This window comes from Drosophila virilis, chromosome 4 (genome assembly GCF_030788295.1).
Source record: "Drosophila virilis strain 15010-1051.87 chromosome 4, Dvir_AGI_RSII-ME, whole genome shotgun sequence".
Lineage (NCBI taxonomy): Eukaryota > Metazoa > Arthropoda > Insecta > Diptera > Drosophilidae > Drosophila > Drosophila virilis.
In genome coordinates, this window is record NC_091546.1 from 15,275,551 (window position 1) to 15,286,740 (window position 11,190).

General features: G+C 41.3%; 6 protein-coding genes across 8 annotated transcripts; 3 read left to right on the forward strand and 3 right to left on the reverse strand.

The window, feature by feature from the left end:
- The first annotated feature begins 243 nt into the window (after window positions 1–243).
- Window positions 244–2,118, forward strand: LOC6627830 (zinc finger protein 271). The gene is made up of 2 exons (XM_002051718.4): window positions 244–465; window positions 519–2,118. The coding sequence occupies exons 1-2, from the start codon at window positions 334–336 to the stop codon at window positions 1,719–1,721; spliced, it is 1,335 nt and encodes a 444-aa protein (XP_002051754.1). The 5' UTR covers window positions 244–333; the 3' UTR covers window positions 1,722–2,118.
- GMF (Glia maturation factor) lies at window positions 1,986–3,314 on the reverse strand. Its single transcript, XM_002051717.4, has 3 exons — window positions 3,159–3,314; window positions 2,893–2,986; window positions 1,986–2,729 (listed from the first exon to the last, which is right to left on the reverse strand). The coding sequence occupies exons 1-3, from the start codon at window positions 3,159–3,161 to the stop codon at window positions 2,410–2,412; spliced, it is 417 nt and encodes a 138-aa protein (XP_002051753.2). The 5' UTR covers window positions 3,162–3,314; the 3' UTR covers window positions 1,986–2,409.
- Window positions 3,315–3,605: 291 nt separating this feature from the next.
- On the forward strand, window positions 3,606–6,209 carry c(2)M (crossover suppressor on 2 of Manheim). 2 transcript variants are annotated; one of them, XM_002051716.4, is made up of 8 exons: window positions 3,608–3,848; window positions 3,914–4,074; window positions 4,133–4,398; window positions 4,462–4,633; window positions 4,689–5,058; window positions 5,119–5,420; window positions 5,483–5,617; window positions 5,691–6,209. In XM_002051716.4, exons 1-8 carry the CDS (start codon window positions 3,697–3,699, stop codon window positions 5,816–5,818), a joined length of 1,686 nt encoding a protein of 561 aa, XP_002051752.2. In that variant the 5' UTR covers window positions 3,608–3,696; the 3' UTR covers window positions 5,819–6,209. The 2 variants fall into 2 exon arrangements, with proteins under 2 accessions (XP_015027974.1, XP_002051752.2); XM_015172488.3 differs by lacking the exon at window positions 5,483–5,617 and having other exon boundaries at window positions 3,606–3,848.
- Window positions 5,858–7,060, reverse strand: LOC6627827 (BOS complex subunit TMEM147). The gene is made up of 4 exons (XM_002051715.4): window positions 6,871–7,060; window positions 6,661–6,799; window positions 6,493–6,601; window positions 5,858–6,436 (listed from the first exon to the last, which is right to left on the reverse strand). Exons 1-4 carry the CDS (start codon window positions 6,942–6,944, stop codon window positions 6,075–6,077), a joined length of 684 nt encoding a protein of 227 aa, XP_002051751.1. The 5' UTR covers window positions 6,945–7,060; the 3' UTR covers window positions 5,858–6,074.
- A 301-nt stretch (window positions 7,061–7,361) lies between these two features.
- Syx5 (syntaxin 5) lies at window positions 7,362–9,419 on the forward strand. Its single transcript, XM_002051714.4, has 2 exons — window positions 7,362–8,391; window positions 8,456–9,419. Exons 1-2 carry the CDS (start codon window positions 7,716–7,718, stop codon window positions 9,205–9,207), a joined length of 1,428 nt encoding a protein of 475 aa, XP_002051750.1. The 5' UTR covers window positions 7,362–7,715; the 3' UTR covers window positions 9,208–9,419.
- Window positions 9,420–9,626: 207 nt separating this feature from the next.
- cni (protein cornichon) lies at window positions 9,627–10,840 on the reverse strand. 2 transcript variants are annotated; one of them, XM_002051713.4, is made up of 5 exons: window positions 10,685–10,840; window positions 10,435–10,617; window positions 10,261–10,373; window positions 10,054–10,197; window positions 9,627–9,983 (listed from the first exon to the last, which is right to left on the reverse strand). In XM_002051713.4, exons 2-5 carry the CDS (start codon window positions 10,582–10,584, stop codon window positions 9,956–9,958), a joined length of 435 nt encoding a protein of 144 aa, XP_002051749.1. In that variant the 5' UTR covers window positions 10,585–10,617; window positions 10,685–10,840; the 3' UTR covers window positions 9,627–9,955. The 2 variants fall into 2 exon arrangements, with proteins under 2 accessions (XP_002051749.1, XP_015028255.1); XM_015172769.3 differs by having other exon boundaries at window positions 10,435–10,630; window positions 10,685–10,839.
- Window positions 10,841–11,190: the final 350 nt, after the last annotated feature.

Sequence of the window (11,190 nt, forward strand, 5' to 3'; positions counted from 1 at the left end):
ATTTTGCAACACTAGCACTGCCCAGTATGCAGCTCGCTATTTCTACCCGCAAGCCTATTTTGCTTGCATGCCTTGATAGCACTATAGATTATTTTAGGTAATGGAATTAGAAAAAAGTATTTAAATATTTTAAATATTAAATTAAATAGTTTTTTTTATGTTGATTAACATATCCTATTTTGATTGACTCATGCACTATAGGCATATTACTCACAAACGTTTTGCTTACATTTTTCGTATCAGCGTACCTTGCGAGCCAGCCCTGAATGTGGACCAACAGCTGTTACATTGCTCAAAATGTTTACATACAAATAATACACAAACGCTAAAATCATGGACTTTAATGTGCACAAGATATGCCGGGTGTGTCTAGAGGAAGGGGCGCCAAGTCCACTGACTTCCATTTATAGCACAGACTTTGCCATGATGCCCTCCCAAATGTTGATGATGTGCTCAAAGATTCGAGTAAGTTGCGCCCACTTAAATACTTTCAATTAACTCACAAATGGCATTTTCAGGTCTATAAGACAGACGGATTGCCTGCCGGCATTTGCAACAACTGCCTTTATAGGCTAGGAGTAGCCTATCACTTTCAGCAGGAGTGCGAAAACAGCGATATGCGTTTGCGTCAATACTTGGGCTTGCACGAGTCCTGGCGCCATGACGCCGCCACAAATACCGAGTTTGCGGCCAACGAAATAAAGCCCCTGCCTCCAAATATTCAGCTAAACTCTAGCGATGAAGAGGAGGGCCAAACTGATGTAAAGCGCAGCAAGCGTCGCTCGCGCTACCAGCGTAAGCCGCCCGAAAGTCACAAGAAACGCGGACCCAAGCCAGTGCCCAAGCTGCCGCACACATGCTATGTGGCCACATGCCACAAGAGCTTCAAGTGTGCCGCCCAGCTCACTCAACATATACGGACGCACACCGGCGAAAAGCCATATGCGTGCAGCTATTGTGCCCAGCGCTTTGCCCAGAAGTACAATCTGAAAGTACACGAAAGAACGCATACCGGCAATAAGCCATTTCAGTGCGAGATCTGTTCCAAGCAGTTCTCAGCGCTGGGCAACTTTCAGGCGCATCAGAAGATTCATAGCGGCGTACGAGATCAGATCTGTTCGCTCTGCCAGAAGGCATTCTACACGGCTGGCGATCTATCCAAGCACATGATCACGCACACGGGCATCAAGAATCATCATTGTGATGTTTGCGGCAAGTCATTTAGCCGACGTCGCGATATGCGCGTACACAAACTAAAGTTGCATCCACTCGAATCCAGTACGGAACATGAAATTGTCGATGACGACGACGACGAGCCCATTGACACGGATCCGGTGGGTCTCGATACCCTGGAGCATGCGCACTTTAAGTGTCCCGACTGTGATAAGGCCTACGATACAGCGGATAGCTTAAGCCTGCATTTTCGTACTCACGCGGCGAATAATAACATATTGAACTTGCCACTGCCACCACCGGCACCGCCACCCATGTCGCATCACTATCACCACCATCATCCGGCCGCAGCACCACCATCCACAGCAGCTATGCATCATCACGATGCCCTGCAGCTGCACCATTTGGCGCCGCCTAATGCAGCCACCCAAATGGGCATGGCGGCAATGGCACATATGCTGGCACCACCACCGCCGCCACCACCCACGCCCAGCGACGGTCGCTACACCATGTTGCATCACACGGCGGCGCAACGTTTGCACTACTAGAAACTAAAATACATGATTAACATATATGTTTAGTATAAGACCAATGTCACGAAATGTCTAACTTTTTAAGAGGAAACATGTCCAACAAACAAATACATTTGTATATATGCCCCTTATAATGACCATAGATGCAGTTTGATCAAATAGATATGACAATAGTTAGACGGAAAGGAACTTTTAAACTTGCAGGTAAAGTTATTATAAAGAATTGATCGGAAATTCTGGTATGTCTTTTCTTTTCACTATGTTAACGAGTTTTTATAAGTTATTTTTTTAATATTATGAACACTTTTATTTAAGCATTACATATGCATATATGTATATATAAAATGGAATTGTTTTTGTCATATTTGCTTTGTATTCGTTTTGTACAATAAATATAAAAATTTGGCAAGCACAGCTTCTATAAGATCATTGCTTAAATGCACAACTAAAATCACTTAAAATGTCATTCAACATACACTTAACCGTAGTTATACTGTACGCTGATGTCTGCTCTACAATTCTTTGTATAAATAATGTTTATCTTGAGTATAGAAAAATTGTCATAATTCATATATTGGTTTGGTATGTATCGTTATCGTTGGTATTATGCTTCGGCTCCATTCAAAATATACGTGTGTATGAGAAACTACTTGTTAAATATTGCTTTTTATACGGCTGCCATTTTGGACTACCTTAGCTGACTCTACTTAAGCTTAGCCCTTAGCCATTCCTCGGTCAACTCGTCCAGCTCGCGTATCTCATAGACGCGTGTCAAGTCCACCTCCCGCTGCAGCGCACTCTTCGTGCAGGCGTACATCATCTGCAGCTCTATCTGACTGTCGCGCGGTGTATAGAATATGAAGCACATTGGATATGAGACGCGCTGATCATCGTGCACCATTTTGTATGTGTAGATAACATAGCGTGGCTGATGGCCGGGCAGTGAGTCTTGCAGCTCCTCGACAGATATGTCATCAATAAACTCATCAAGCACCACCGATTGCTTCTCCCTGTCCACTTTCACTAGATAAGGGATGGTGGGGAAGGTAGGAAAGATAGAAAGCCATCAATCAACGCTCGATTTGCTTTGGACACGCATGCCATGCCGATGCCTCGGGGCCTCGATGACTATATTGTTGCCATGGCAATGCGTACATACATCAAAACTTATAAATTGCCCACTTACATATCAGCGCCGAGTTGGTTTTGCTTTTGCGAAAGCGAAACTTTTTCAGTTCCTCAAGCACCTCATTGCTTATGTCGCATATTTTGTTATCACCCTGCAATGCAGCGAAAGTAATTAGTAAATGTATCAAAAATCACCTTAAACAAAAACGCAAACACAAAAACAAAAAAAAGTGACCCGCCCACATCTCGACTCGCCGCACTTAGCAAAAGTCTTAGTCATAGCTCGGCGAAAAATGCATTGCATATTAACAAACAGAATCTCACCATGAAGATCGGACTGCACTTTGGCTTTTACTGTTGAAAGGGTTTGGTTTTTTGGGAATAAAAGAAGACCGCGGACAATACAAACAATAAAACTATGGCCGTTTAGCTGCTTGGCTTTTACTCAACACTAACAGCTACACATTCAGCTGTGGGCACCCTAAAACTTTTACATTTACTAAAATGTTATTAACAGCGCCAGCCAGCTGTTGTCTAACATTAGCTATTAGCTATACTATCGAATATAAATTAAGTTAATGATAGCACGCGTAAAAGGATAGTTATGAGAAAGGTTTTCTTTCTTTTCAAAATAATGTGTTATAAATCAATTATTTCTTGTTATTTGAACATACAAAAATAGCAACGCACTCAACCTCAACGCGTTTGATTGCTCAGCTATCGATCATTTTTAACTTTAAGAGTTGCCAAGTGTTGCAAATCGCTCAACTTTTACCGCCAAAAAGCAGCCAGGATGCTTAAATTTACCGTTTGTTGCTCCTCGAAACTAGCATTAAATGCATATGCACAATAAGAAAGCAATATGCCGCTAGATCGAATAAATTTAAGCGCAAACGAGGATATAAACCAGTTAAAGCCTTGCTGGATAGCTGGCGACAGAAAATATTCAAATTCACGATTTGCTAGGGTCTTTGCGCGTCATGAAATTAACGCCATCGACGTTGCTGCCAGCTGGTAAGTGTAATTGTAATTTCCTCTTGCTACTATAATCTGAAATTGCAAATATTTTCTAATGCTAGTGATCAAATAAGGGACATGATTGACAACAATCAGGCAAAGACAGCAGGAACGGACAATGCACTCGACACGTGCAACCGTAGAGTGGCTGCGTTTAACGACTTAACACGGCTCACATTCGGCGTAAGCTACATTCTGAGCCAACAGGTGTCCACGCTGCTGGGTAACTTTAAAAAGTATCAATTTGCTATTGCTTATTTATGATAATTATTGTTGCACAGACGATACTAAACATTTGCTGGATCAAATCATGGGCAACAACTTGGAAATACCCTGTCAGGCGGAGCCACCACGTCAAACGCAGACACACGGTTGTCGTAAACGAAAGCGAATCATCGCCACAAAGACAACTACGATGTGTTTAGCCAAGCGCGCTAGAATTAGGGATCCCCAGCTGTTGGATGAGCAAAATATTGACTACTATAGGCACATGTTAACGGAATCGCAGCTGTGGAATACAGACACAGAAAATCTTGAGATTGAGCAGGTATGTCCAGTACAGGTGCATAATTTGCAGCATATCATATAATCTGTATACTTTATCTATTAGTTGCAGACCATTGAAGTGGCACGCACGTGCTCAGCACAGCATGTGATTAGCTTCACACATGAACTGACTATGACGGAGCTCGGCGAGGATATACTGTGGAACGATGGCTTCGGTGAATCAAATCCAGTGGATGTTGCTGCTCTTGAAGAGTTTCTTCCATTTAGAAATTCCTGTATGACAATCTGTTATGCTATATGTATAATCTAATCTACACTTATTTGTTTTAGTAAAGCGCAAATCGACTGATTCAATGCCAACTGGTGTTTTGTGCTACAAAATGCCCAGATTAGCAACAAGCTTGGATCTGTCAAATACTAACGGTAATACGCAAGCACTCGATCTATATCAAGAGATAGAGCCTCTTGCCCCATTGCCGCCGGTATCGCCGCTTCCACCAACAATTGTCGCTCCGGCGCCAAAGCCAAAATTAAAGCCCAAGTTCAAAATGATAGATAAATGCATTAAGCTATCGCGCGAGGTGCTCTTACGCGATAGGGAACTTCTATTTAACAAACTGGAAAGTGCAAAACATGTTAAACCTCAGATTATTAAACATAGTAATAAAAGTGAAACATTGCTGAACACCTTTAGGCAAGAGTAAGTATTTGTAGTTTTTCAAATCTTCCATTTTAATAACAATATTTTTTCCTGGTGCAGTCACCTTTTTCCAGAACGTTTAAAAAAACATTTACAGCTGAGCAGCGAACAAATCGAGTTGGACTGTGAATATACAATACGCGCTATTTTTGGTGAGGATTATAGTGATGATCTGGTCGGTGAGATCTTGTCGGCAATTCCAGTAAGGGCTCAACCGACAAACCGTTTAGAAGAGGCTCCTATGCCAATGCTAGAGCTAGCTGAAAACCAATCACCTCATGTACTCGAGCTGCAACAATGCAGCAATAGCAATAATAACAACACATACGAGCACATAAAAAGTAATGAGGAACAGAATTTTGGTATGTAAACGTGTAACTTGAGCTGTATTTGTTAACTCATGTCTTACTTATTATCAACAAAGATTCATTGAGCATCATGATGGATTTGCTCAACATATGGCGCAATGATCCTGATAGAAAGACTATTGATGCCAACAAGTTTGTAAAGTCCTTTCCGGATCGCATTAAAGCGGCTTTGGCTTTTAGCCATTTGTTAAGTAAGACATGATGTATATTTAATTATGATAAAATCTCAACATATTTAACAATAAAATGATCTTTGCTTAACAGCTCTTTCACGTGACGGATTTATAAAGCTCTCCGCAAAGCCGAAATCTGTTGAAATTGATGCCATTACGTTGGGCGAAGAATCTGTCAGACTTATTGCAAATATTTCGACATTTGAACAGCTAAATTAATTAAAACTCATTTTTTTGGGCGAAGCATCTAATTCAAGCTTCGGGAAGTTCAATTAATTACTACTCTATTGCTTATATATTGTTTTTCTTTTCTTTTTTTTTTTTATGTATAAAAACTCGTTCCTTGTTATCGTTATCATAACTATAATTCATTAACACTTTTGTAATTCTCTAAATCGTTCTTTGTTATCTTTTGTCTTAAACTTCTGTACTTAATCCCAGGACAACCAAAATATATGAAACAAAATTATTGAAATTAAATACCAATTTGCTGGGCCAGACCCGCATAAATATGCAGCGAACAGAAGCCGATGATGGCGGCCACCAGCGCTTTAACCGCAATCGCCGACCAGGGTCCAATGCTCAGTATATGCAACAGACCTTCCAGCCAGACTCCTTTGAAAATGGTGACTGCCAGCAAAATGGAGACTAGGGGTTTTAATGCTTTGTTGAGATCGTGACGCGTGAACAGCCAAATCAGCGTGGCAGTAGTCAGATGCTGTACGAGCAGGACATTGGACTCCAGGCATTTCTGTATGTAGATCCAACTAAACTCGGTGCCGCGGGCGCCCACCCACAGCATAATGCCACGGGAGAGTATTACCTCCGCGGTAGCCCCTGAAATGTATGAGACTCTTTGCAATGCATGTTTTTATTTCATATGATCCACTTACAGCCCAGTCCAGCGGTGATGAGTTTGGAATGGCCCTTGCCAGGAATGCGGCTTAGAATGAGCGCGAATCCAAGTAGATCTGCCACGTCCACGCTGCAGCGCAGAATCTCCTATATTTAGATGCGTTTAATTAGATCTGACCTCAATTTTAGATTTGTCAACCACTTACCGCAAAGAAATTAAACTCCCCGCTATTTGGCGCCGAATCCGAGTAGAAGAATGTGGCTAAAACGAGCATTTTACAGAGCTGTGTGAATATGTAAATGCAACCCGCTTGCACGCATTTCCAGAATGCGCCATACTCTGACCTGAAAAGATAAAAAATGTTTATTGATTAATACGATTTATTAGTTGCCCCAATATAACATCTAGTACGTACAGGCCCGAGTATTTGTATGTAAAGTAATATGGCAAAAGAAGCGCAACACAGTTTCCAAAGTGATAAAGCGTCATTTTATCTTATAAACCACGATTTTTTCTGTTAATTAAGTTGAAACATTAATTTATTGTACAATTGGCACACGAGACATCAATGAAAAAAACACTAGGCAGAGGAAGAACGGCGAGAGTAATAGCAGCTGTCAAATATTGCCGGTGGTGCTGTCAACTTGTGTAAATTGGGCATTTAAATACCAACATTTCGCTCTTCAAGGGTGAAAATAATAAATACTATTTCTTATTATAAAAGCTGAATAATGATAAAAGTAAAACTTTATAAGAGAGCTCGAAGCGAGGCTATTAAATGAAATATGTTTGTACTTAAGCTCATTTAATAATTATATTTGTTCATTATTAGTATTTTTTTTAATTTACAACTTTGAAGTGCGTTGGCAGCTCGAGGCGCCAGCAACACGTCATCTGTCATCTGGGACGCCTTGTCTGTGTGTGTGTGTATGAGTTTTTTTTAGGACAAAATATCCAGCAACTCTTAATTAAATCGCTAAATTCCACAGAATATGTTCTTAAGAAATTTATAAAAATATATTCAGCGTAAACACAAAATTCGGCCAAAAGCGACAGCACATATAACTGAATTGCCTGCAGATTGCAAAACAACAATTTTCGCCAAGCGTTTCGCAAGTCTAAACACGACAAAAACAACAGTAAAAGCACAACGCAGTGCATGACGAATGCAAGAAAAAGCAACGTCAACAACAAATACTTTAGCAACAACAACAACCAGTAGAAGAGCAACAGCAGCAGAGGAGCTTGACTTGAAATGAGATGCAAACTCGACGTCGTCATCAACAAACGGACCAGCAGGAATTCAGCAGCAATTACAGTGCCCCGCTATTGCCACTGCAGCAGTCACTGCCACAGCCACAGCAGCAGCAGCAGACGCTAATCCAACCGGGGCAGACCCAATTATTGTACGCAGCTCAGCAGCCCACGTTCGAAGCTGCCATTAATATTGGCGACGCGCAATCCAGTGTAGAAGCAGACGATAAGTACGAGAAGGCAGCCCGCCAGTGGAATTTGTTTAGTGGCATCTCGTCAAGGTCGGGCCAGGCGCTGCGCACGTTCATACAGCAGCCACTGAGCGCCGCTGCGGCTGTTGTTACCGGCAATCATTCAAACCAAACACAAAACTCCGACAATAATAACAGCAGCTACGATAAAGGCATCTACAATTTTGGAGCGCCTCAAGCACAGGTAGAGCCTGACGAGTTTGACTTGGCAGAGGAGCAGGAAGTATTTATAATGGCAGCACGAGATCGTACAGGCGAGTTCGCCAATGCGATACGTTCGCTACAGTCACGGAACATCTCACGAGCGGTTAATATACGGGATCCACGCAAGGCCAAACAAGTGCAAAGCTATTCCGAGTTCATGATGGTGGCCCGTTTCATAGGCAAAAACATTGCCAGCACATATGCCAAACTGGAGAAGTTGACCATGCGTACGTCAATCCTTCATAATATCAAATCTCGGTTAATGCTCACGTATTTTCCATTTAATTGCAGTGGCCAAAAAGAAGAGTCTGTTTGATGACAGACCGCAGGAGATACAGGAGCTGACGTACATCATCAAAGGTGATCTGAATGCATTGAACCAGCAGATCGCCAAACTTCAGGACATCTCTAAGGATCAGCGACGCACCACAAACGGCAAGCATCTGGTATCACATTCCTCAAACATGGTGCTCGCCCTGCAATCCAAGTTAGCCAGCATGAGCACAGACTTCAAGCAGATCCTTGAAGTGCGCACAGAAAATCTCAAGCACCAGAAGACGCGACGCGATCATTTTAGCCAGGGACCAGGACCGCTGGCCGCACACACCGTTTCGCCTTCGACTGCCAAACAGGGTTCTCTGCTGCTTAGCGAGGAGAACCAAGCAGTTAGCATAGATATGGGCGGCAGCGATACGACGCCGCTGCTGGGACCGCCGGCACGCCTGCAGCAACAGCAACAGCTGGCCATTTACGACGAGTCCGACACGTATGTGCAACAGCGTGCCGAGACCATGCAGAACATCGAGTCCACAATTGTGGAACTGGGTGGCATATTCCAACAGCTGGCGCATATGGTTAAAGAGCAGGAGGAGATTGTTGAACGCATCGATACGAATGTGGCGGACGCGGAATTAAATATTGAGGCAGCGCATGGCGAGATACTCAAATACTTTCAATCCGTTTCAAAGAATCGTTGGCTCATGATTAAGATATTCGGTGTACTAATATTTTTCTTCCTGTTCTTTGTTGTTTTTATGTCATAATTAATGCTAAATACCCCAAACCCTGCCCCGCTCGATTCAATTCTAAATTATTGTGAATACATGGCATATACACATATATATATATGTATATAAATATATTTTTATGGAAATGGAGTTTAAAATGAACAAAAGCAAAAGATTGCATTCTTGATTCCAATCCAAAACCGAACCGACTAAAGAGTGTAAAATAAAGTTATCAAGATACGTACGAATCTTATGTTGTTTCCATGCTGAACTTGAAGAATTATAAACTGTATCTTGTAGGTTTGACGGCTGATAAGAACGCGTTCTAATCTTTACGATCCGCGTACTTCATAGATATGTGGCTACCATTTGGACTAGTCTGCTCCGAAACTCAGTTGAACAGGCCGCTGTCTCTCAGGCTATGCAAAAATATAAATTAATACTTAATTATAGTATTTTGATTTTTCCTCTTTTACTTTCTTTTATTCTTAGGCTTCAACTACCAAATGCAAAACTAATAAAAATAATAATAAAAAAACCTTTACAAATCTCCAACAGTACATAACCCAGACGCATTGGCAAAGATGTTATTGTTATGGTTCGCATTATGAATAAACTCGCAAATTTTTACACATGAAACATTGTTCGTTGCTCCCAAATGGAGTTGTATGTGTGTGTGTGTGTGTGTGTGAGGCCAAACACAATGACAACTTTTATATAATGATGTAGATGTAGATGCGCCGGTGCCAACAATGAGATCCCCTCGCAGCTGTCTTTTTACCCTCTATGTAGAGATGAGCGAATAAACCATGCTAAAATTAGCAGAAAACAAAACAAAACATTGAGTTAGACGGGCACAGATTAATTTAAAAGCATTATTACCCGTATATATAGTAGAAGAAGCTGATCAAGTAGACGGCCAATTTAATCCAACCCTCGCGCAGATTGCGGGATAATGTGTCCGTTTTCAATACGGTGGTGGGGTCATACAAGCCCGGACCGGACATAAGGGGCCGATTCTTGTAACTGCAAGCGATTAATAAAACATACCATATAAATCATAATTTATTTGAGACAACAACAACTTACCGCCATATGTGATAGGCTATGAGAGGTATATTGAGGCACAGTGAATACCATTCGCCGCAGAATAGGAAAAGCAAATTGAGGAATAGGTGCAGCAAATATTCTGGTAAGACGAGCTGTAAAAACGATTAGTCATTGCATTGGTAATGTACATGCTGATATAATCAAGGTGCTTACCGGGTTGAGGCTGTTGCACTGATCGATTGGATTTTTATAATCTGTTTTTAGCTCATCGAATGCAATCACATGAAATATTGCGAAAAATATTAAAAATGCGTCGCCAATGAGCGCCACAATATACGTGAATGCGGTGAAATTAAAGGCCATTGTTAGAAGCGGGCGTCACTCGAATACTGCTGGCTGATATTTGAAGCTGTGGAAATTAATTGGCTGTTTATTTTAATTAAAATTAGTTTAAACTACGCACTTGTCCTGCTACATGAGTGTATGAGTCGTGTAGAATGATGATGACAGTTGCGGCTGTCGATTGTCTGTTAGCTTAAAATGTTGACCTGGTGTTAATAACAGCATGTTTCAGTGTTTCCCTATTCCCTTTTTAGTTGTTCAGTTTCTTTGGTTTAAAGAACGATTTATGAGAAAAAACGGCCTTATGGCCATTAATTTTTGTCGCTAATTGACATATATTTGTTATTCACAGATGATAACAGAAAAATAATTAACCACAAAATTGGAACGACAGATTCTGTAAAGGGTGTGTCGACTGGGATGTGGAAGACAGCTGTAGCCCAGGGCTGCAAGGCTTTTAACATAATTATCACTTATGAATTCCGATAATGCGATTTACGAACAATATTAAAGTCACACATGAATTTTGTTAGGCTTAGCATATTTTATAATTTTTAATTAATGTTAGTCAGTGCCTTGCACGGTAAAAGATTTATACTTTTGATCTGTTGTTTGCTTGAAGCTTCC